The following is a 23,792-nucleotide window of genomic DNA, read 5'->3' on the forward strand; positions in this document are numbered from 1 at the left end:
AAAAAAAAGGTAATACCTAGGTAAATGCAATGCATTTCAAGATGAGAAGATGCATTTCTATCACCTCCATAATAAAATCCCTTTTCTTTGTCCTCCCTTCCAAATTGCTATTCCACTTTGGAGAAAATGCTGAATGATCAGAGTTTCTACCAGAGAATATATGTCTGAACTAAAAGAGGAAGTAGTTTATAGAAGAAAAAAGCGGTATGATATCTTCTGTGGTATTAAACGTTAAAATTATTCCAAACCTAGAAAACAAACTGTAGAGCAAGAAACTGCTGGATGAATCATAGTTTTCTTCCATATCATGAAGTGTTCAAAAATCTATTACCTTGATTGGTAAGACTGAACACATTGCTTTTGTCCTATATTCATAGAGGAAATCCACCAAATTTGGGAGAGCAGATTATTTGACTTCACCAGAAGTTTATTTGCAGAACTGAGACTCCCTTCAGTAGAACATCATTTTTGGTCTTCTCTCTCTTTTTAATATGTGCAATGGCTGGAGATATAGTCTATGCTGATATTAAAATTGATGGGAATTTTTCTTTAGAAAATTCATCCTCACTTCAGAAATCTGGTAAGTTGGCTTTAGAGGTCCTTTAAAATTTAATATTTTACCTTTAATCTCCTTTATTTCTATCCTGCATTCGTTTATGTCTTACTAAAAATAGTTAGAAGACTAGATTCTAAGAAAAATTGATTGAATGCAAAAATAAGAGTGAATTTTTTAATGAAACAAAGTTAATTATAATTTTATTTTCTTCTTTTCTTTTTCAAGTTTTTATTTAAATTTCAGCTACTTAAATACAGTGTAATATTAGTTTCAGGTGTAGAATTTAGTAATTTATCACTTACATACAACACTGTGGATGCAGCTAGAGAGTATTATGCTAAGCAGAATAAGTCAGTCAGAGAAAGACAAATACCATGTGATTTCACTCATATGTGGAATTTAAAAAACAAAACAAATGAACATAGTGGGGGAAGAAGAGAGAGGCAAACCAGAAAACAGACTCTTAACTATAGAGAACAAACTGAGGGTTACTGGAGGGGAGGTGAGCAGGGGGATAAGTTGAACTATGCTTTTGATTTTCATAGCCTTTCTATTCTTTTTATTTCTTACAGTGACTACTTATACTCATACAGTGACATCTATATTTATGACCCCTTTCTTTACAGCTTTATGTACCCCTGATTATATATTTCCTTTTAATATAATATGATAAATTCACTTACACAAAGGAAAAAAGCACTTGGCTATAATTCACCTTGTTAATTATCTTTTTGAAATTTGCATATTGATAGGATAACAATGTTAAACCAAACTAAGGAGACATGAAATGCTAGTATTTTATTTCATGAAGTTTAGAATTAATGAACGTCTGGGTAATGGAATATTTGTGAAATACAAAGAAAAAGGCATATAGCTAAAGATAACATTGTACCTTAAACACAAGCAACCTCAAGGATGATAGGTTTTCATATTCAGTGTGGTTTTTATCCTTTAAAGTATTAGGGAAATTTTCATGTTGCATTTCTCTTCTTTTCTCTAGGATAAGAGTTTTTTATATTATAAAGTTTATATAAAATGTTTACATAATTTAAATCTCCTCATTGCATTTGCCCTTGTGGAATGAATATAATGTTTTGCTTTTCTGTATTTCCAAAGAATGTATTTCTTCTTTTATATTTTTTAGTTTGCAGTTACCAAATGAATCTGCGGTGTGGTTTTCTCTGGCTGCAAAAGCATATTATTCCTTATTTTTAAACATTACCTCTCTGACTTTGCCCAATAAAAGCTCATCCACTTTCTTTTCTCCCTAGACTGGGTGCTTTCATTTTCTTTTATTTTTTTTTTAAAGATTTTATTTATTTGACAGCGAAAGAGAGACAGCGAGAGAGGGAACACAAACAGGGGGAGTGAAAGAGGGAGAAGCAGGCCTCCCGCCAAGCAGGGAGCCCAATGCGGGGCTTGATCCCAGGATCCAAGGATCATGACCTGGGCTGTAGGCAGATGCTTAACGACTGAGCCACTCAGGCGCCCCTCATTTTCTATGAGAAGAAAGAACTTAATTTGAAAATAATGTGGACTAGAGTTGTTTTCTTATTCTCACCCATAAAAACTCTCATACTATTAGTCTAATTTCCTAGAAGTTATTTTAGCTCACTTCAAGCAACAAAACTAGTATTTTCAATTCTGCATTCCAGGTTTTGATTTCCTTTTTTTTTTATTATGTTATGTTAATCACCATACATTACATCATTTAGGTTTTGATGTAGTGTTCCATGATTCATTGTTTGCGTATAACACCCACTGCTCCATTCAGTACGTGCCCTCCTAAATACCCATCACCAGGCTAACCCATCCCCCCACCCCACTCCCCTCTAGAACCCTCAGTTTGTTTCTCAGGGTCCATAGTCTCTCATGGTTAGTCTCCCCCTCCGATTTCCCCCCGCTTCATTTTTCCCGTCCTGCTATCTTCTTCTTCTTCTTCTTTTTTTTTTTTAACATATAATGTATTATTTGTTTCAGAGGTACAGGTCTGTGATTCATCAGTCTTACACAATTCACAGTGCTCACCATAGCACATACCCTCCCAGAGTCTATCACCCAGCCACCCCATCCCTCCCATCCCCCACCAATCCAGCAACCCTCAGTTTGTTTCCTGAGATTAAGAATTCCTCATATCAGTGAAATCATATGATACATGTCTTTCTCTGATTGACTTATTTCATTCAGCATAATACCCTCCAGTTCCATCCATGTTGTTGCAAATGGCATGATTTCATTCCCCTTGATGGCTGTATAATATTCCATTGTATGTACCACATCTTCTTTATCCATTCATCTGTCGATGGACATCTTGGTTCTTCCCACAGTTTGGCTATTGTGGACATTGCTGCTATAAACATCGGGGTGCACGTACCCCTTCAGATCCCTACATTTGTATCTTTGGGATAAATACCCAGTAGTGCAGTTGCTGGATCGTATGGTAGCTCTATTTTCAACTTTTTGAGGAACCTCCATACTGTTTTGCAGAGTGGCTGCACCAGCTTGCATTCCCACCCACAGTGTAGGAGGGTTTCCCTTTCTCCGCATCCCTGCCAATATCGGTCATTTCCTGACTCGCTAATTTTAGCCATTCTGACTGGTGTGCGGTGGTATCTCATTGAAGTTTTGATTTGGATTTCCCTGATGCCGAGCGATGTTGAGCACTTTTTCATGTGTCTGTTGGCCATTTGGATGTCTTCTTTGGAAAAATGTCTGTTCATGTCTTCTGCTCATTTCTTGATTGGATCATTTGTTCTTTTGGTGTTGAGTTTGATAAGTTCTTTATCGATTTTGGATACTAGCCCTTTATCTGCAAATATCTTTTGCAAATATCTTCCCCCATTCCGTTGGTTGTCTTTTGGTTTTGTTGACTGTTTCTTTTGCTGTGCAAAAGCTTCTTATCTTGAAGTCCCAATAGTTCATTTTTGCCCTTGCTTCCCTTGCCTTTGGCGATGTTTCTAGGAAGAAGTTGCTGCGGCTGAGGGCAAAGAGGTTGCTGCCTGTGTTCTCCTCTAGGATTTTGATGGACTTCTGTCTCACATTTAGGTCTTTCATCCATTTGGAGTCTATTTTTGTGTGTGGTGTAAGGAAATGGTCCAGTTTCATTCTTCTGCATGTGGCTGTCCAATTTTCCCAACACCATTTGTTGAAGAGACTGTCTTTTTTCCATTGGACATTCTTTCCTGCTTTGTCGAAGATTAGTTGACCATAGAGTTGAGGGTTCATTTCTGGGCTGTCTATTCTGTTCCATTGATCTCTGTGTCTGTTTTTGTGCCAGTACCATACTGTCTTGATGATTACCGCTTTGTAATAGAGCTTGAAGTCCGGAATTGTGATGCCGCCAGCTTTCCTTTTCTTTTTCAACATTCCTCTGGTTATTCAGGGTCTTTTTTGGTTCCATACAAATTTTAGGAATATTTGTTCCATTTCTTTGAAAAAAGTTGATTGATTTACTTTTTGTTTACAGATAGAACTTTACTTCCTTCCTGGTTTAGAGATTTGGGGATTACCCACAATGGTGCTGGTGACAAGAAGTCAAATATTTTTTTACTCTTTCATTGCATATCCCTAAGGCTGGATAAATAAAACTTCCATTTTCATGTGTCATATCACTGTAGAGGGAAAGAATTATTTGATACACCAAATTGTCATGTCCTACAGAGCCCTACATACACTATGACATGACCCTCATCTTCCTCTTCTAACTCCCTATGTCTGTCTTACTTTGCTCTGGCTATTGTCCTCTTTGCTCCTTGAAGTTACCATATTCCTTACCACTTCAGAGCCTCATATGTGCTGAGACGGTTTCCCTAATCTCTTAATCTTCATATTTCCAAATCTCACACAGTACCAAGTATATAGAAGGCAATCAGAAGATGCTTAGTAAATGGATGAATGTATAAATGGATAAATAAATAAATGGATCTCATGAAATACTCAATAGATATTATAGGTTCATTGGTTCTCTAAGATAAAACAGAGAAGGCTGTCATGATGAAATTGAGCAGATTATCAGTGGGAATGTGTGATTCCACTGAGAATACCCAGGTTAACACTGAGAAATTCATGCTTTTCATAAATCTTACATTGGGGCCTAAAAGAATGACCTAATATCCCTTAAGTCAGTCTTTTAATGAAATCTGAAATTTTATTCTGTAAGTTTTTAGGTCTGTAAACTTAGTTGTTTATATTAAAAACATATGTAGGGATACCATCATCTTCTTCTTACAATTACCTTAACTGGCACAATTTGCATTGTTTTACATGATAATGAAAATACATGGATATTTTATGTTCTGAGAATTAATAAGCTTCCATGAAAGATGTTTTATTTACTAACAGTAATAATTTGAACATAGAACAAGTACTCTATAATAATAGATTAGCATTAGGTTAATTGGTCTTGATGCTTGACTTTATAATTGGTTGTATTTCAACATCAATTATTTTATTACTTGCTCAGTGTATTGTATGTATGTTTGTATATATCATATATATAGTGGAATTGATACACTGCAATTATTTTGGATTAGAGATTGTTGGTTTAACTATCAGCCAAAGCTAATAATTCTTGCTTCTTTTTCTGATTTATTATTATCTTTTGAGTAATAAAAGGCAATGAGATAGTATGGATAGCAAACCAGCCACTCATTTGGTAGTCAAGAGGGCTGAGGCCTAATCTCAGCTCTGTCATCAAATAACTGTGTGATTGTGGACTTGAATATTCCCATAAATTTGTAGATGTTGGACAAGGTAATCCCTAAGAGTACTTTTATTTTAAAATAAAAATGAATGAAATGTATGAAATTATAGTTATGTATCACTATTTAAGTAGGTGCATTACATAAAAGAGAAAAGAATGGATCAATCCAAATAGGTGGGTGTTGTCAATAAACTTATTAGAGAATCTGGAGGGTTTCAGTCTTATATAAAAACTTAGGACTGTAGAGAGTAGATCATTGTAAGATTAATGCTGTGGAACACATATGATGAACCAACAAACAAAAATTCATATCCACTCAGTTTTATAAGTCCCCTCTTCACAAACCAGAAAGCCAAATATGTTCTTTGTGTGTGTGTGCATGTGAGCAAAAAGAAGCTGGGTCTATGTATTTCAAAGGAAATTAACTTAGAAGCATGATAACCAAGAAAGCTTATTCAGCTCCTTCTTATCTCTAACCATATAAGGAATTACCTGCTGGGCTTACTATCCAATTTTATCTGTCCAATTTATCCAATTTTGTAGATCCTCACCATCATGGAATTTTCCTGAAAGTTGGATGTGCAATGATCATCATCCTCTTTGTAACAGTAATTGTGCTGAGCATTTTGGGTAAGTAATTATCAAAATTATTCATTTATCCTGAAGCATTTTTCTCTAATGACCTGTTGTAATTGTGTTTGCTGTTCAAGTGGTTCTTGAACAATACAGGACAACTTCACAAAATGTATGAAATTTGAAAAAATTAAAATTAGAGATATTTCCATAGAACTTCAGCATGTGATGTCATTATGGATTCAAATGAACTGATAAAGGAAAGAGAAGTCAGGACTATGTTTATATTTTATGGTCAAAATCACACAATGCAGTTTGATAGTGAGCTAAATATAAGCTTCTCTAAAACTACATTCAGATGAAAGGAAATGAAATTATGTAGTATATTTCTGTGTAAGTTTATTCATATTAGCTACTACTGGATACTATCAATCTTGTATCAATAGGTGAGAAACTTGCCTATAATTAATCAGCTAAATGCAGCATTTAAAAATTGTACTCATGTACTTTGGACATAACAGCATAATCCAATATTCAGATAGCAAATATTTTAATTATTGAATAAATGTTTGGAGAAAAGTTCTTCACATATATCTATAGAACAAAGGTCATATACAGATTGTATATATTCCAAGGAATTCAGGTTTCCAGATGAAACCCTAGAACAGGCCAATGCATACCTGCTTATGTCAAAGAACCCTTGTGAATGATATTAGCAGTTATGAATGGCATTGTGAGAATGCAAGCTGGTGCAGCCACTCTGGAAAACAGTATGGAGGCTCCTCAAAAAGTTGAAAATAGAGCTACCCTATGACCCAGCAATTGCACTACTAGGTATTTATCCAAAGGATACAAACATAGTGATCTAAAGGGGCACCTGCACCCCAATGTTTATAGCAGCAATGTCCACAATAGCCAAACTATGGAAAGAGCCTAGATGTCCATCAACAGATGAATGGATAAAGAAGATGTGGTATATATATACAACGGAATTTTAGGCAGCCATCAAAAAAATGAAATCTTGCCATTTGCAATGACATGGATAGAACTAGAGGGTATTATGCTAAGCGAAATAAGTCAATCGGAGAAAGACAATTATCATATGATTTCACTGATATGTGGAATTTGAGAAACAAGGTGAAGGGAGGGAAAAGTGAAACAAGATGAAATCCGAGGAGACAAACCATAAGAGACTTTTTTTTTTTTTTTTTTTACCATAAGAGACTCTTAATCTCAGGAAACAAACTGAGGGTTGCTGGGGTAGAGGAGGGTGGGAGGGATGGGGTAGCTGGGTGATGGACATTGGGGAAGGTATGTGCTATGGTGAGCGCTGTGAATTGTGTAAGACTGATGAGTCACAGACCTGTACCCCTGAAAAAAATAATGCATTATATGTTAATTTAAAAATTAATTAATTAATTTTAAAAATATGAATGGCATTGGAAGTTACAAATAAATAGGCACTGTGGTAGAATTCTAGAACTAGAAAGAGCTAGAAGTCCAGGTCAAACCTCTAGTTGAGATGAACACCCTAAGCCCCAGAAAGATAAGTTATTTGACTAGTTTAACATAACCTATTGTCTAATTGCAGCTATACAATTAAGGGAGAGGGAAGCAAAAATAATTAGAATGAAAAATCTCTTCTATATATTTTTTGTTAAGGTAATAGATTTGTTTGTTACTAAAATGACAGTTTTTTAATAAAATATATTTGTTTGTCACTAATACATCCATTACCAAAATACATTTTAAAGATTCAATTACCTAATACACCCTATTTTGAAATTAAAAGTTACCAAAGGTAATTTCAGTTAAAATTATAAAAAAAGATACTCATAAAAAAAGATACTTTCCTCTTTGGAGAGAAAGTACTCTGGGCTCACACAACCCTTCTATATGCAGCATTTACATGCAGAATCTTGAAAGAAACAGAATTATGAAACAAACCAAAGCATATAAAATCTTCCCCCTGAATCAGGTGACACTGGATATAATTTAACAATATCTCACTAAGCACAAACTATCCAAATGAAGCTTATGTCCACAGCTGGCTATTTTGTGTTTATTAAAATGAATATGAAAACTCCAGGAGAAAAATTAGGCGAATATCCCACTGGTCCCAGATCATATTTTTTTTTCATTTTTGCTGAAGCTGACATTAATAAAATTAACAAGAATGCAAAGGAAAGTTCAAATCTTGGAAAAATAGTGTTGTTTTTCCCCCTTAAATTTTTAATTATTTAACTTACTATAGAATTTCTACATTATTGAACTTTAGAGAGTCACTAGAACCCAATGGTTTTATGCTTTTTTATTTAATTAGGAAAATATGTTTCTTCTTTCATCAGTTACCCAGTTCAAATCTGCAAGACATAATACAGTGGAAAATGAATCAAAAGAGAAATTCTGTACTGGGGAAAATAAATCTAGAACAATCACCTCAACAGGTAACATTATTTTATATTGTCTGATTCCTGAGTAACCAGACATGTACAGTAGCATTGGTTTTACTGTAATATATCTGAAAAGAGAGATTCCTCTACCACTACAGAGGGATGGTTTAGATCGTTGTTTTTTATGGACCCATTATAGTCCATGACAAAAATATTCAACGATCCAAGGCAAATGAAAAAAATGAGCTTATAAAGAGTCCTAGATTTTTGAAAAGGTATTTCATTGAAATAATTGCATTTTATTATTTTTATTTCTATTGGGGCATGTGCAAGTGCAGAATATAGTCAGAATATTTTCATTCTTAAAGTTCATGATTATACTATCTTTTTTTTCTTACCAGGTAATGTTATTACATGCAAAACAATTGTAAATGGTAATCTTATGTTAATCTTTCTCTTGCTCTCTCATATTTGCACACTTTTAAAAGTCAAGAAAACAATTATTTGGCCTTCCTCCTCTCTTTTTTTTCCAGTGGTTTTTATTACATTTTTAAATCTGTTAATTTAGTTCTTAATTCCATATGAAAAACTATATACCATTCTTCTTTTGAACATCCAGGTGTAATTCTATTAGAAAGACTTACCAGCCCATAATGTAGAGTACATACAAATTCTGGGAATTCATTAAAACATTAAATTGGATTTGATATTTCCAAGCCCCCTTGAGCACATTCTAAAACCTACCTGATACAACGTCTGTTCATTTTTTTCAACTTGTGTGACTATGAGGGCAAATTTTGTGAGACATTATCCCCAAAGCAAAAGGTTGCAGTGTACTGTACCTACTACAGAGATGGTAGTAGTGGTATTAAATAAAACTCTAGCTTTAAGTTCTGTCAAGCTGGGTTTTTTTTAAAGATTTTATTTATTTATTTGTCAGAGAGAGAGAGCTCAAACAAGCAGGGGGAGCGGCAGGCAGAGGGAGAGAATCCTCAAGCGGACTCCAAGCAGAGCTGGACCTAGGGCTCGATCTCACGATCCTGAGATCATGACCTGAGCTGAAACCAGGAGTCCGAGGCTTAACCGACTGAGCCACCTAGGCACCCCCAATGATCAGAGTTTTCAATCCTAAGAGCCTGTTAGCTCTTGATAGTGTCCTATTATCTGTTCTTTTTTTACTTATTCTTTTATTTTTTAAATAATTTAAAACATTATTATTTATGATACATATGATTTTTTAAATACCTAAAGTCTTTCATGACCACATCTGCTGTTTGTATTTCCTGCTATGTTGCATGTTTTTAAAAGTATTTGGTATATTTTTACTTTAATTTGAATGATTTCAGTTGATGTAATTGCTAAAAAAATAAAGATATTTTCTTGCAAAAATTATTTACATTTTCATCTGCAGGGAGGCAATGAGGAGCTAATGATTAGATGACTTGAGGCACTTTTGAAGACCCTGAACTAATCAGTCTCACTGACTCACTCCATCACCTTTTGGTGAATCCAAGGCTTAGTCTTATGACCCTAGCACTGATATAAATCATTAGCCTTGAGGGGAACCTTGCCTTATGAACTCACTTATGGAAACACTTCCCCATTCCACCTCTAGCTAAGTACCTCCCTTTAGCTATTTCCCTTATTTATTACAAGCTAAGCAATATTTTTTAATCTAATTCTTTTAGGATCTAATTATCTTATAGCAAAACTATCTTCAGAAGAGAGTTTTTTCAACAGTGTGCCCTAACATTGGTATGTATTAAGGTTCTTGAGCTATAAAGATCCAGGTGGTTAATTGGTAGACTGTAGACTTTATTTATTTATCTTGCTATACTTTAGAAAGTTTTTTTAATATTCCATGATACAAAAATGGTTGGTACTATCTAGTCAAAGTAGCTACTATCAGAAATATAGAAGTGAAAATATAGTAGTTTCTTATTAAATATGTTCTTGAAAGTCTCGGTTGCATTGTTCCTGGGTCTTTAGTTATAATTACAGCATATCTTTGGCATTATTGTCTGGAAAGGTTTGGATTTGGTTGTATTATATCAATCTAAAGAAGAACTGTACAAACGAGACAAGTGTGTGGACTTAATATTGAAAGCAAGAACAAAGATCTTTTGAATGTACATTGCTCACCTTATGCTTTTATTTTTACCCGTATGTTTGCCATTTCTGATGTTGTTCTTTCTTCAATATCAAAGTTTCCATTTATAAACATTTCCCATCAGCCTGAAGAACTTCCTTTAACATTCATTGTACTGACTATTTGATAATGAATCCTTTTAGTTTTCTTTTATCTGAAAGTGTCTTAAATTTGCCATGATTTTAAAAAGATATTTTCATTGGATATAGAATATTTTGTTGACAGTTATTTTTTTCCCTTAAACAATTTTTTTAAGTTTTTATTTAAATTCCGGTTAGTCAAAGTACAGTGTAGTATTAGTTTTGGGTATACAATACAGTGATTTAACAATTCCATACAGTACCCGGTGCTTTATTCTCTATCACCTACTTCGCTCATCCCCCTACCCACCTCCCTTCTGGTAACCATCAGTTTGTCCTCTATAGTTAAGAGTCTGTTTCTTAGTTCCCTTCAACAATTTAAAGATATTTTTCACTATATTCTGTCCCCCCATAATTCATGATGAGAATGAGGGTTTTTTTAAATAATCATATCCCTGTAAATGGCATGCAATTTTTCTCTGCTTTCAAGATTTTTCTCTATCTTTGGTTTTCAGCAGTTTATTTCATTTTTACATATAATTGTCTTCATATTTATCCTGCTTAGGGTTTGATAAGCTTCTTGAAAGTATAAATTTATAAATTTAAATAATTTGGAGAAATTTTAGTTGTTATCCTTTTTTTCCCTTATTTTCTCTTCCCTCTGGTTCTAGGACTTCAATTTCTTTCCTTTTTCCCTGTATTTTTTTAGAGATTTTATTTATTTATTTGTCAGAGAGAGAGAGCACAAGCAGGGGGAGCGGCAGGCAGAGGGAGAAGCAGGTCCCCCGTTGAGCAAGGAGCCCGATGTAGGACTCAATCCCAGGACCCTAGGATCATGACCTGAGCCAAAAGCAGATGCTTAACTGGCTGAGCCACCTAGACATCCCTAGGACTTCGATTTCATATATGTTAGATATTTTTATATTGCCCTGCAAATCTTTGAGACTCTACATTTTTTCCAACTTTTTTTCCTTGTTTTTTATATTGGACAATTTCAAGTTCACTAACCACTTTTTCTTCTAATTCTCTGCTTTTAAGCCAATCTAATGAAATTTTCATATCATGTATCTCTCAATTATAAATTTCATTTCTTAATGAAATTCAAAATTCTCTATTTCTTGGAAGTATCTTTTAATTGCAAGCATATTTCCTTTTATGTACTTGAGCGTCGTTAGAACAGCTGCTTTAGAATATTTGGGGATAATTCTAATATCTGCATCATTTCCTGTTGGGCTGCATTGAATCCCTTCTCTTTTGAATTAGTCATATTTTCCTGGTTTTTCTTACATTAAGTGATTTGAGATTGTGCCCTGGACATTGTGAAAGTGATGCTAAGAAATCTAAGGATTCTGATGTACTTCTCCAAAAAAATGTTGATTTTTCCTATTTTAGCAGGAAGTTGGTATAGTTGAACTCAAATTTTAATTTCTTTTGGGCAGCAGCTCTAATCTCAGATCAGTTCTTTAATCCTTAGCTGGAATGTAACTTTCACATGCATCAGCCAGGAACTTGGAAAAATTTTAGCCATAGAACTTGGTGCACATCCTTTATGTTTTCTCATTTAAGGGATTCACCCTTCATTTTTAGCATCTGTGGTTGCCCCAAACTCTGTTCTCTGGTATTTTAGGCTAGAAAGACTGCAGATTGGCTATTGAAGTTCTATTCACTCTACATGGCCTCCAACATTGGTCTATCTTAAGCTAAAATGTGTAAAAATGAGAAACTTTTGCTTTGCTACACCTATTTCAAGTGTCACTTTCCCTCCAAAATCTGCCTGCTTTTGTTCACGATTCAGTGGCTTCGGGTCATTGTGTGTGAATAGGTATGTGTGTGTTTTTAAAGGATATTTATTTGAGGGACAGTAAAGTTTTGGTATATACAGGATGCCTATGTGTCATCATTTAAATTTATTGGCAAATACTATAAATTAAAAACAACCTATTACAAGCACATTTTTGGATGTCAAGATCCTTTTGAGTATGGAAGGATCAATCTTTCTTGAGTTTTGGGGGCCACCTATTGCACAATTTTTGCCAAAGAAGAATTATTCCAGTGTGATATATAATTCCCAAAATGTCTGGTTCATTGGTGGATCACTAATTAAAATCTCTAATTTCTACTTTTCCTTTAAAATTTTTATCTCCCTGAAACTTGGATGTTCACTTATTGATCTTAGTGCATGGTACATTGTTTTGCTGATAGGGAACATGATATATTTTTTTATTATATTATGTTAATCACCATACATTACATCATTAGTTTTTGATGTAGTGTTCCAGAACATGATATATTTTTAAGTGAATAATTTAAACAGAGAAAGAAAGGAAGAAAGAATGAATATACGCATGGTCGCAAGTCTGTTAATTTTTATTTTTTCCAAATCCACCTTGAGAAAATCACATACTTTTGTCAAAAAAAGCTTTAGACAAGGGTGCCTGAGTGGTTCAGTTGGTTAAGCATCTGCCTTCAGCTCAGGTTGTGATCCCGGGGTCCTGGGATCCAGCCCTGTGTCAGGCTCCCTGCTCAGCAGGGGAGTCTGCTTCTCCCTATCCTTTTGCCCTGCTTGTGCTCTCTCTCTCTCTCTTTCTCTCAAATAAATAAATAAAATCTAAAAAAAAAAAGCTTTAGACCATAACTTAACAAATTTTGAGAGGCTTTCATCAGTATATGGTATTAGGGATACAGTTCTGAGTTTCTTTTAATTACTTACCTCTTTCCTTCCAGTTTCTTTCAACTTTTCCACTGTTCATAAATCATGCCCCTCTAAAAACTGGACACTACATGGGGGAAAATGTTACTGGATTGCTGAGGATAAGAAATCTTGGGATGAAAGCAAAAATGACTGTGCCATGAAAAATTCACACCTCATGGTGATTCAAGACCTCATTGATATGGTGAGATATCAAACTTAGAGATTATAGCATCCTTCACATTTTCAATGCAGTTGTTGTGCTACATATTTGAAAATTTCTTTTTTTTTTTAAGATTATTTATTTATTTATTTGTCAGGGAGAGAGCACAAGCAGGGGGAACGGCAGGCAGACGGGCAGAGCAGGCAAAGGGAGAAGCAAGCTCCGCACTCAGCAAGGAACCCCATGCAGGACTCGATCCCAGGACCCTGGGATCATGACCTGAGCCAAAGGCAGATGCTTAACTGACTGAGCCATCGAGATGTCCCACATATTTGAAAATTTCTATGAAATAAATTTTAAACTTCATTGCTATTAACTACACAAATGTTGGTTGAATGAACCATTGAATTACAGGATTATTTTAGGCTTTTTGAGGGGGGCACTATGGATTGGATGAGTTCATTTGGTATTGTACGTCGAAGTTTTTCTCCATAAGGGATCCCTACTGTTTACTAGATTCCATTTTAAAATGTACGACTGTTAATATCTTACCTCATCACTCATGTTTATTGCAATGTTCCTGAAGGCTACGGTCAGATACCATGGTAGCTAAAATTAAGATGATACTGAAAAAAAAGGAAGTACAGAATAGTCCTCATTAACATTTCATTCTCCCTTGAGCAGAATACTTCACTAACTCTGGTTTAATTTAAATTGAAATTTTACTACATGAATGTTGGACACTAAACATTTAATTAATAAAGCCAATATAAATGTTAATTTGCAAGTATCAAATAAGGGTATTCAGCATGAGGATTAGTATATTGGAATGACAAGTTATGTCAAAGGTTCCATTTCTGAAAACCCAATGACCAGCAGTGTTTTACAATTCTGTTTGAGTCAAACCATCTGAGGGAACAGCACAGCTGTTGAAACTTCTGAAGAGAAAAAAAGTCTTCTGAGTTTCACAAGAATCCACCACAACAAGAAAAACAAAAACAGAAGTGAACTGTCTTCTTGCTGTAACCAGTGTAACCCCAAATCTCAAACTGTAAGACTATCAGATGCAGTTCAAATTGATTCAAATATGATCCAAATCCAGGATAGGTTAAGAGCTGAAGAGATCTGTTTTCTTCTCCAAGAGGTCAATTTTAAGACAAGAAAGGGGAAGCAGGTATCAACTGGAAAGCATCTCATGAGAATGCTCTGAAAGGGATAATCATTGCATGGAGAAATCGTGCAATAAAAGATTTCACTCAGAAACTCATCTATTTCCTGCTCACCATCAAAGGGAAGGATGCTGAAAGGCAGAAAAGACACGTCTTCTAGGCGATTGATAAACCAGACTAGGGAGACCAGTAGACTAAGACAACATTTTTAAAATTTTTTTTATTTAAATTCAATTAAGTCAACATACAGTATATTATTAGTTTCAGGGATAGAATTTAGTGATTTATCAGTTGCATATAACACCCAGCACTCATTACATCAAGTGCCCTCCTTAATGCCCATCACCCAGTTACCCATCCCCCCACCCACCTCCCCTCCAGCAACCCTGTTTGTTTAGAAACTTTCCTCTTCCTGTTTAGATTACCTCTCTCACATTTTTCCTAAACAAATGAATGAGCTAATGTAATCATTCTCTTTCATGGATAAATAAGAATCTGAAAGAAATCAGCATAGGATTTATGCATACGTATTTCGGTTTCCAAACTTTTCCAAAAAAGACAAGTAAAACTCAGATAAAATATATATTATAGAAGAATAATTAGTCCAAGAAACAGAGAATAATTTTCTAGCAAATACTTTTCCAGCTCTCAAATAAGTTAAGATAAAATGAAAAAAAGAGAATTATTAGTCCTAGAATTCCCATGTGTCACCATATGGCAAAAAAGAAAAGAAAGTAGAAAGAGGAAGGAGAAAGAGGAGGAGGAAGGGGAAGAAGAAGAAGAGAGTGAGAAAAAGAGGTATTTAAACAACAAAAACAGAAAGAAAAAAAAAACAAAAACAAGGTTTATAGCTTTCATTCCATGATGCAAAGATCTTGAAGAAAAGTTACTACAACTTTCAAATGAGAAGGAGCGGCATTAGCTTTAAATTGCCAACTTGTTTCAAATCTATTGGAGAGTTAAGTTTGCAGAACCAAAATCTATGTTGAAACAGGTACCTGTGGGAGAGAGAAGACACATCCCCACTTACTTGGGACACACAAATCAGACACCAGACATCAGAAAGAAGAGTTCTGTCAGAGTAAGTGAAAAATGAGTTAAGTCTGAGTGTAAGTGGGCAAAACAGTTCTCCTGAGCCCTGCAGGAATTGGGGAATTCTACAGTCCTTTGAAGGCTTTTTTTTTTTTTTTTTCTGGAAATGCCCCTGGTTCTCAAGAGAGGAAAGAACCCTGAGAAAGTGTCCATTGTGGTGCAGACCTGGGAGAAGAAAACAGCAATGATGCAGAAGTGGCAAGGAATCCCACCTAGATCCTTGTCCCCTGTCTGCTCTCTGCACTATGCAGCAACAGCTTTCATGTGTGTGTTGGTGAGAAGGACAGGTGCCCTTAGGGAACTGGTGAAACATCACTGCAGGTGCGAAAGAGCATTAGGGACAAAAGATACTCCTGTGGGAGGGGCACCAACACACAATGGGACCACAGCTACAGGCAGGGTAGGGGAAGCAGAAGGGAGAAAGCATGGAGAAGACACAGGGATGAGAGGCTGCCTAACACTGAGGCACAATCAGAACAAGCAAGACCACCACCTCCGCTGCCTTTCACTGTCACGCTAACAAGTTTCAGATAAGAAGTCAAGAACACTGCTGGGAGAGGGACAGGGGAGGAAGAAGAATGTGTGCAGAGATCTTCTCCGAGGCATGGTGCAGAGGGGAACCAAAACACTCAGGTCAAGGAGACATGTCTCTGGTAAACATACAAACAAAAACCACAAAACACAAAACACGAGATATCATTACAGAATTTGAAACCTGTGGGGCATTGAGGGTAACCAGAGCAACGATAAATCGCAAACTCACCCCCATAATGATTAACTTAAACCTCACATTAAAGACCCAGGAGAAGGAACTCTGTGTTCATTTCTATCCACAAAACTATTTAACCCAGTCGCTACATGCTAGACAGCTTTCAACAATCAAGTACGAGGTAAAAAAAAAAAAAGAAGAAGAAGAAACAAGACACTCCCAAGAACAAGGAGGACTATTGCACAATGATGAAGGCATTGTTGAGTTTGCCAGGGCTGCCATAACAAAGTACCACAAGTTTAATGATTTAAGCAACAGAGATTAATTTCTTGTGGTTCTGAAGGCTGCAAGTCCAAGATCAAGGTATTGGCAGGTTTTGTTTCTCATGATGACTCTCTCCTTGGCTTTCAGCTGACCACCTTTTTACTGTGTCCTCACATGGTCTTTCTTCTGTGTACGTGCATCTGTGTCTCTCTGTGTGTCCAAATTTTCTTATAAGGACACCAATCAGATTGAATTAAGACCCATTCTAATAGCCCTCCTTTAGCGTAATGACCTCTTTAAAGCCTCCAACTTCAAATGCAGTTATATTTTGAAGTACTGGCAGTTAAGACTGCGACATATGAATTTTGGAGAGACACAATTCGGTTCATAATATTCCACTCTCTAGCCCCTGAATCTCGTAACGGGGGTCAATTATATATGTATATGCAACAAGGTTAACACTGATAGAACTAAAAAGGGAAATGGAGAAATTCACAATTACAGTTGGAGTTGTCAACACTCCTCTTTGAGTAAAACAAGTCCAATAAATAAATAATTAACCTGAACAATACTATCAACCAATTCGACCGAATTAATCTTATAGAAAACTGTATCCAACAAAAGTAGAATACACATTTTTTTTTTCAATACACCTGGAACTTTCATGAAGACAGACCATATTTGGAGACCTAATAAACTTTTAAAAATTACAAATACAGATAAGATATTATACAAAACATGTCTCAGACCATAACAAAATTAAACTGGAAGTTAGGAACAGAGTAGTACTTGGAAAATTCCCAAATATTTGAAAATTAAACAACATACTTCTAAATAATGTATGGGTCAAAGAAGAAGTGGTCAGAAGAAAATTTTAAAACTATATTATGAATTGAATGAAAACAACATTTAATGTCAAAATTCACAGGTTTCAGCTTAAGCAGAGCTTAGAGGGAAACTTATAACCCTGAGTGATTACATTTGAAAAGAAGGTAATGTAGAATCAATCATCTAAGCTTCTCTTTAAAAAAAAAAAAAAAAGACTAGAACAAGAGCAAACTAGACCCAAAGCAAGCAGAAAAATGGAAGATGTACGTTACTAAATGTCAAGTCTTACAATAAAGCAAAATTAGTTCATATGGTGTAAAATTGGCAGAAGAGAGATATGTAGATCAGTGAAACTGAATCAAGATGCCAGAAATAGGCCTGCAAAATTTAGTCAACTGATTTTTCTGGCCACAGTGCCAAGATAACTCAATGGAAAAACATTATTCTCTCTCTTGTATGCCTAATGACTATTTATGTTCCTACAAACAGTTATGATATTCAGCATATGAGTTTGGCTGCAGGTGAGGGAGAACCAAACCCACTGTAGCTTATACAAGGTAGATGTGTACTTTGTTTATTGAATCTAAAACACTTTTAATTATAAGATGTAACAGTACACTTAAAAGCATCAGTACAATTAAAAAGCGAAAACAAAGCTCCCAATTAAACTGCTACAAGCTATAGATTGATGTTTCCAATTCCAAAGCATTAAAATAGGAGAAAAATCTGTCTATTCATATATGCAATAGGTCGTGTCACTCACACTGTGATCCATACAGCTATGGATTTCTGGTCTCATCAGTAGGGTACTGTCTGTGTCTACCTATTTCCGGTTGATTCACCACTATGTCCACATTCTAGCCATCAGAAAAGAGGGAAATGACGAATAGAAGATATAACCCTATCTTTCTTTTATTAATTTTATTTTATTATGTTATGTTAGTCATCACACCTTATATCATTAGTTTTTGATGTAGTGTTCCATGATTCATTGTTTGCATATAACACCCAGTGCTCCATTCAATACGTGCCCTCCTTAAAACCCATCACCGGGCTAACCCATTCCCCCGCTCTCCTCCCCTCTAAAATCGTCAGTTTGTTTCTCAGAGTCCATAGTCTCTCATGGTTCTTCTCCCCCTCCGATTTCCCCCCGCTTCATTTTCCCTTCCTACTATCTTTTTTTTTTTAACATATATTATTTGTTTCAGGGGTACAGGTCTGTGATTCATCAGTCTTACACAATTCACAGTGCTCACCATAACACATACCCTCCCCAATGTCTATCACCCAGCCACGCCATCCCTCCCACCCCCCACCACTCCAGCAACCCTCAGTTTGTTTCCTGAGATTAAGAATTTCTCATATCAGTGAGATCATATGATACTTGTCTTTCTCTGATTGACTTATTTCGCTTAGCATAATACCCTCTAGTTCCACGTCATTGCAAATTGCAAGATTTTGGGGTTTTTTGATGGCTGCATAATATTCTATTGTGTATATATATATATGTATATACATATGTATATATATATATACACCACATCTTCTTTATCCACTCATCTGTTGATGGACATCTTGGCTCTTTCCATAGTTTGGTTATTGTGGACATTGCTGCTGTAAACATTGGGGTGCATGTACCCCTTCGGATCACTATGTTTGTATCTTTGGGTATTGCTGGGCCATAGGCTAGCTCTATTTTCAACTTTTTGAGGAGGCTCCATACTGTTTTCTAGAGTTATAGCCCTACCTTTTAAATGCTTGATTAGAATTTCAGTATCATTTCCATTCTAATCCATTAGCCAGAAATTAGGTCAGTCACATTGTCACACTTAGCCAAAAGGGAGCCTGGGAAATGTAGCCTTCATTACGTCTGGCCATATATATCACTTGGGTTATATTACTATAGAAAAAAGAGATATTAAGAAAATTAAGATATTAAGAGATATTAAAAAGAGATATTAAGAAACTATGAACAGTATGTCTCACATCAGCTCGATATTGTTTTCTTTCTTTAATTTTCCCTGTATATTCCCCTCCTTCTATATATTATTTCATACTCATTTTTACAATAACCACTAACATTTATGTAATGAGAATTTATTATGTGCCAAGCACTATATAATAATATTATTTAATAGCAAAACAATAGTAGCTCTTTAAAATAGGTACTGTAATAAATGAGTTGCAGAGATTGGGGAAAACAGCAGTAAAAAGATTTAATAACTGTGCAGAGATGCACAGTGGTAAATCTAGAACAGGGGCTCAAATTTGGAAGTTTGACTTCACAGTCTTAGTATCTCCTGCAATCATACAAAATTCCACCTGACTGTCACCACGTTGCACTGCAGTAATTTGTCTCTCTGCTGTGATCTGTTAGAAAAACATGAAGTAGGGGCACCTGGGTGGCTCAGTAGTTTAGGCATCTGCCTTCGGCTCAGGTCATGATCCCAGGGTCCCTGCTCAGCGGGAAGTCTGCTGCTTCTCCCTCTCCTTCCGCCTCTCCCCTCCAACTTGTGCTCGTGCTCTCTCTCTCTCTCCCAAATAAATAAATAGATAGATAAAATCTTTTAATAAGAAGAAAAAAAAAGAAAAGAAGAATGTGATGTATGTCTTACCTGTCCATTCCCTGCTTCTAGTTCAGGACCAAGCACGTACAAGTTTCGCTAGAGATACATATATATATATATTTTTGTATCTGTTAGAATCAGTTGTTTGTTGTAACATTTCCTGTTCTATTTAGAGTTTCCTGTGGCGGTACCTAAATACTTCAGTGTTTTACTGGATTGGCTTAACTATTCCACCTGGAGGGCAATCATGGACCTGGGTAGACAACAACCCTTTTGACTCCCATCTGTGAGTTTATTGTATTTCAGCTTTCTTGCAGTTTTAATCCCATATTGTGTGACAAGAAAGAGTCATCTGATGTTGTTGGAAACAGGTATAAATTTCCTGACCGACTCATCTGATCTGATAAATATATGTATAGAACGGTCTACTCGGAAAGTTGAGAAACAAAAGAAATCTCACTCCACCCACTCAGAAGATTTAGGTGTGAAATAGGGCTTGCCAATAGTGTCTTTTCATTTGATCATCTTATTTAAGAGGTAAATTGACAAATGTAAAATCTCTTATAAGAACCCAATTCAGTTTACAAAATATAAATTTCTGTTCATTTCAATACTTTTTAAATGTGCAAACCAGAGGTGCCCTTTTAGCATCATCCATATACATCTCTGACTAATTATCATTAGCTATTAAGTTCTCTTGAGAAATAAAACTGAGGGTGGGAAGAATCACTTTACCCATCATAGTGTGTATTGTTTCAGTTGTTTCCATGATCATATTTTTATTTTAAAAATTGGAAAGTATTTTCTGAGGCCCTCTTTAGTCTCTAGACATAACCTGATTTAAAGATAAGCATTTTCTTTCCTTATAGGTTTTCAGTTGAAGAAAAACGGATAACCCGGAGCATGAAATGTGCCCAGGTGTCTCGTAGTAAGGTAGCCAGACAAAACTGTGAGCAAAATGATCAGTGGATTTGTCAACTCTAATCCACGCTGCAGAAAATCGGTCTCCATTTTTCTGACTGAGAGATGCCACATGAAGTTTGATGTCAGACTGTATCAAAGTCCAGAGGGCTGTGTGTGTGTGGCGGGGGGGGCACACGCACATTTCCTAGTGCTTATTTGACATATCAAATCTAAAATCTCAAAGGCATTTCAAACTCAGCGTGTGAAAATAATTCATTAACTTTCCTCACAAAAGGAACAACCCTCTAGTACTTGGCCTCTCAGTCAATAGCACGCCACACAAGAAATTACACAACCTATAAACCAGCTGTCTCATCACCACCCTCTCTCTGGCCCACACTTCCGGGCTGTTCTCCACTCTGCCTCTCACAAAACCAAGTCTTGTCACCTTTTTTACTAAATATCTCTCAAATCTGACCTCTTCTCTTCATCACTTTCACAATCTTAATAGCAAGGAATTAAAATGTTAAATAACTGCCATAACAGGGTCTTCCTGTTCTATTCCTAACCCATTTCAATTATTCTCTGACATGTAACCTTGTCATAGGTATTTAAAACTATGTATACTAAAAATACAGCCCTTCTTCTGAAAAACACTTTAGCATCTTTCTTAAAATAACACCAAACTCTGTAACACAGCTTAGAAATCCCTTGTCAGGTCTAATCCTTGCTTACTTAGTCAGTGTCTGTCTACACAAAACTTACCCCAACTCCCAGCACCACAACCACATTAGACTAAACTTCAAGAACTCATACAAAATTTTACCACACTGCATTACAGACATTTTCCCTATACCTGGAATTCTCTTTTCTCTCTTCTCCATCAAGTGAACCCTCAAACATTCTCTCTATATAAGCTGAGTTTTTAAGGACCCTTCCTTGAGCTCCATGACAAGGTCATATATCCCAACATTAGAGTCCCCTCCCAAGCACTTATCACAGTTTTGGTCTTACATATGTCAGTCTTTGAGTGAATGTTTGATTAATGTTCTCCACCCTCACCTGACTGTAAATTACATAAAGTTTCAATATCTATCTTTGTATTTCTAGTGCCTTTTAAAGTGTCTAGCACATAATAAATACTCGAAAGATTATTTACTATATTAAGTTTCCTCTAAGTGATCACAGAAGTAAAATACTGATGAGTGGCTGGGGAGATAGGCTACAAAAGAAACAGACTCAGACAATGGAGGCTCAATTGGTAGGTCATTGAGTGCCAGGGGAAAACTGAAGAATTGTTCTGTGTGGGTGACTGATATTGGAAAGAGAATCCTATAAATGCCAAGGGAGTTTATAGGAAGTGTTAAATGCTTCAGAGACAAACTATTTTTGTGATGTTTATGCTCACCTCTTTATGGTGATCATATCCTTACAAGTTTTCTTGCACATCATATCATAATATGACAAACCAACTTGTGTATGTTGAGTTGGACAGTTATATAAACTGATGGGTAAAGCATTTGTCTTATGGCATGTTGGCACCACAGTCCAGCAAAAAAAAAAAAAAAAAAGTTTCATTTTATGAGCCCGGTAGTGTTTATAAAACTATAAGAATATCTATTAGCCTGATTTTCAGAATAACTACTTGAAAACACAGACTATCTCGAGGGACAATAATCAATAAGGAGTTGCTGTATACAGGGGATAGACACAAAAATACCTAACACTGGGTGGCTCAGTCTGTTAAGCATCTGCCTTTGACTCAGGTCATGATCCTGGGGTCCTGGGAACGAGCCTCACATTAGGCTTTCTGCTCAGCGGGAGTCTGCTTCTCCCTCTGTGCGTCCCCTCTCCTTCTCTCTCTCTCAAATAAGTAAAATCTTAAAATAAAAAAAATACCTTGGGGCGCCTGGGTGGCTCAGTCGTTAAGCATCTGCCTTCGGCTCAGGTCATGATCCCAGGGTCCTGGCAGAGAGCCCCACATCGGGCTCTCTGCTAAGCGGGGAGCCTGCTTCTCCCTCTCCCACTCCCCCTGCTTGTGTTCCCTCTCTTGCTGTGTTTCTCTCTGTCAAATAAATAAATAAAATCTTTAAAAAAAAAATACCTTACACTTTGTGCTGCAAGTGGTCTACAAAGGTGTTGGAATTCAGACACAGCTGATGACGGTGCAGGTACTCTGGTTTGCATTCCTTCACTAAAGGGCACGGGCTGGTGGTGTTTCCTGCTCATGTGATTCTAGGGTAGAGTCTAGCAAGTGATTCCTTGGTGGTCCCAGAATAATTTGTTTGGTAATCTTGCCTCAGATGGTTTGGAAATGATCCCTTCTTATTTTCTTTCTCCTCTCAAATTTGGAAATCCATTCTTTTTTTTACATATATATCCAGGAGTTCTTGGATTATAGTCTTCAGGAGATAGAAGCTATTGACATCCACATGCCTAGCTGTAGGTTCTTCCCAGGGAGAAGTCTCTGATGGATGAAGTAAACAGGCAGACCTGTGAGGCAGAACAAAGCCACAACTTCATTCACCATTTGACCTCCTTATGCCCCTACTCTGATCAGTATAATACAATGACGGTTTGGGTCTCCTGAAATTAGTATCCATTCAGAGCTACTGCCCAGCAACTCCTCCAAAGTCTTATTATTTCTCTTTCCTCAATGCATAGTCATCCATGTTAATGGTCATAGATCTTTTTAGGGAAGAGTGGGGAAAAGATGAGCTATATAATTTTTTTTCTGTTTAAAAGAGTTCTTTCTCAAAGACTTGCCCCCCACTTGGAATTAAAGATATTCTGGGTCTGTAAAATGGCTCAAGTCAGAAAATTAACTGAAGGAACATGATCTCTTATGTATAGAATTCAGGTTAGACTTCTATTCACTTAACCTAGAACCCATCTATTTAAGGGAGGGAATTACAGTTGCTTCAAGCAAAGCAAGGTTAACCTCCTCAGATGGGG

General features: G+C 36.1%; 1 protein-coding gene across 1 annotated transcript; it reads left to right on the forward strand.

Annotated features, from left to right (window-relative positions):
• The first annotated feature begins 250 nt into the window (after positions 1–250).
• Positions 251–21,854, forward strand: CLECL1 (C-type lectin like 1). The gene is made up of 6 exons (XM_035028255.1): positions 251–580; positions 5,802–5,888; positions 8,180–8,278; positions 13,178–13,347; positions 20,108–20,220; positions 20,804–21,854. Exons 1-6 carry the CDS (start codon positions 499–501, stop codon positions 20,916–20,918), a joined length of 666 nt encoding a protein of 221 aa, XP_034884146.1. The 5' UTR covers positions 251–498; the 3' UTR covers positions 20,919–21,854.
• Positions 21,855–23,792: the final 1,938 nt, after the last annotated feature.

This window comes from Mirounga leonina, unplaced genomic scaffold (assembly GCF_011800145.1).
Source record: "Mirounga leonina isolate KUSES-001 unplaced genomic scaffold, KU_Mleo_1.0 Mir_201, whole genome shotgun sequence".
Classification (NCBI taxonomy): Eukaryota; Metazoa; Chordata; class Mammalia; order Carnivora; family Phocidae; genus Mirounga; species Mirounga leonina.

Coding starts and splice junctions, on each gene's coding strand:
- CLECL1 (XM_035028255.1), top strand. CDS start 499: ATGGCTGGAGATATAGTCTATGCTGATATTAAAATTGATGGGAATTTT. Junction 5,889..8,179: donor AATTGTGCTGAGCATTTTGG/GTAAGTAATTAT, acceptor TTCTTTCATCAG/TTACCCAGTTCAAATCTGCA. Junction 20,221..20,803: donor AACCCTTTTGACTCCCATCT/GTGAGTTTATTG, acceptor CTTTCCTTATAG/GTTTTCAGTTGAAGAAAAAC.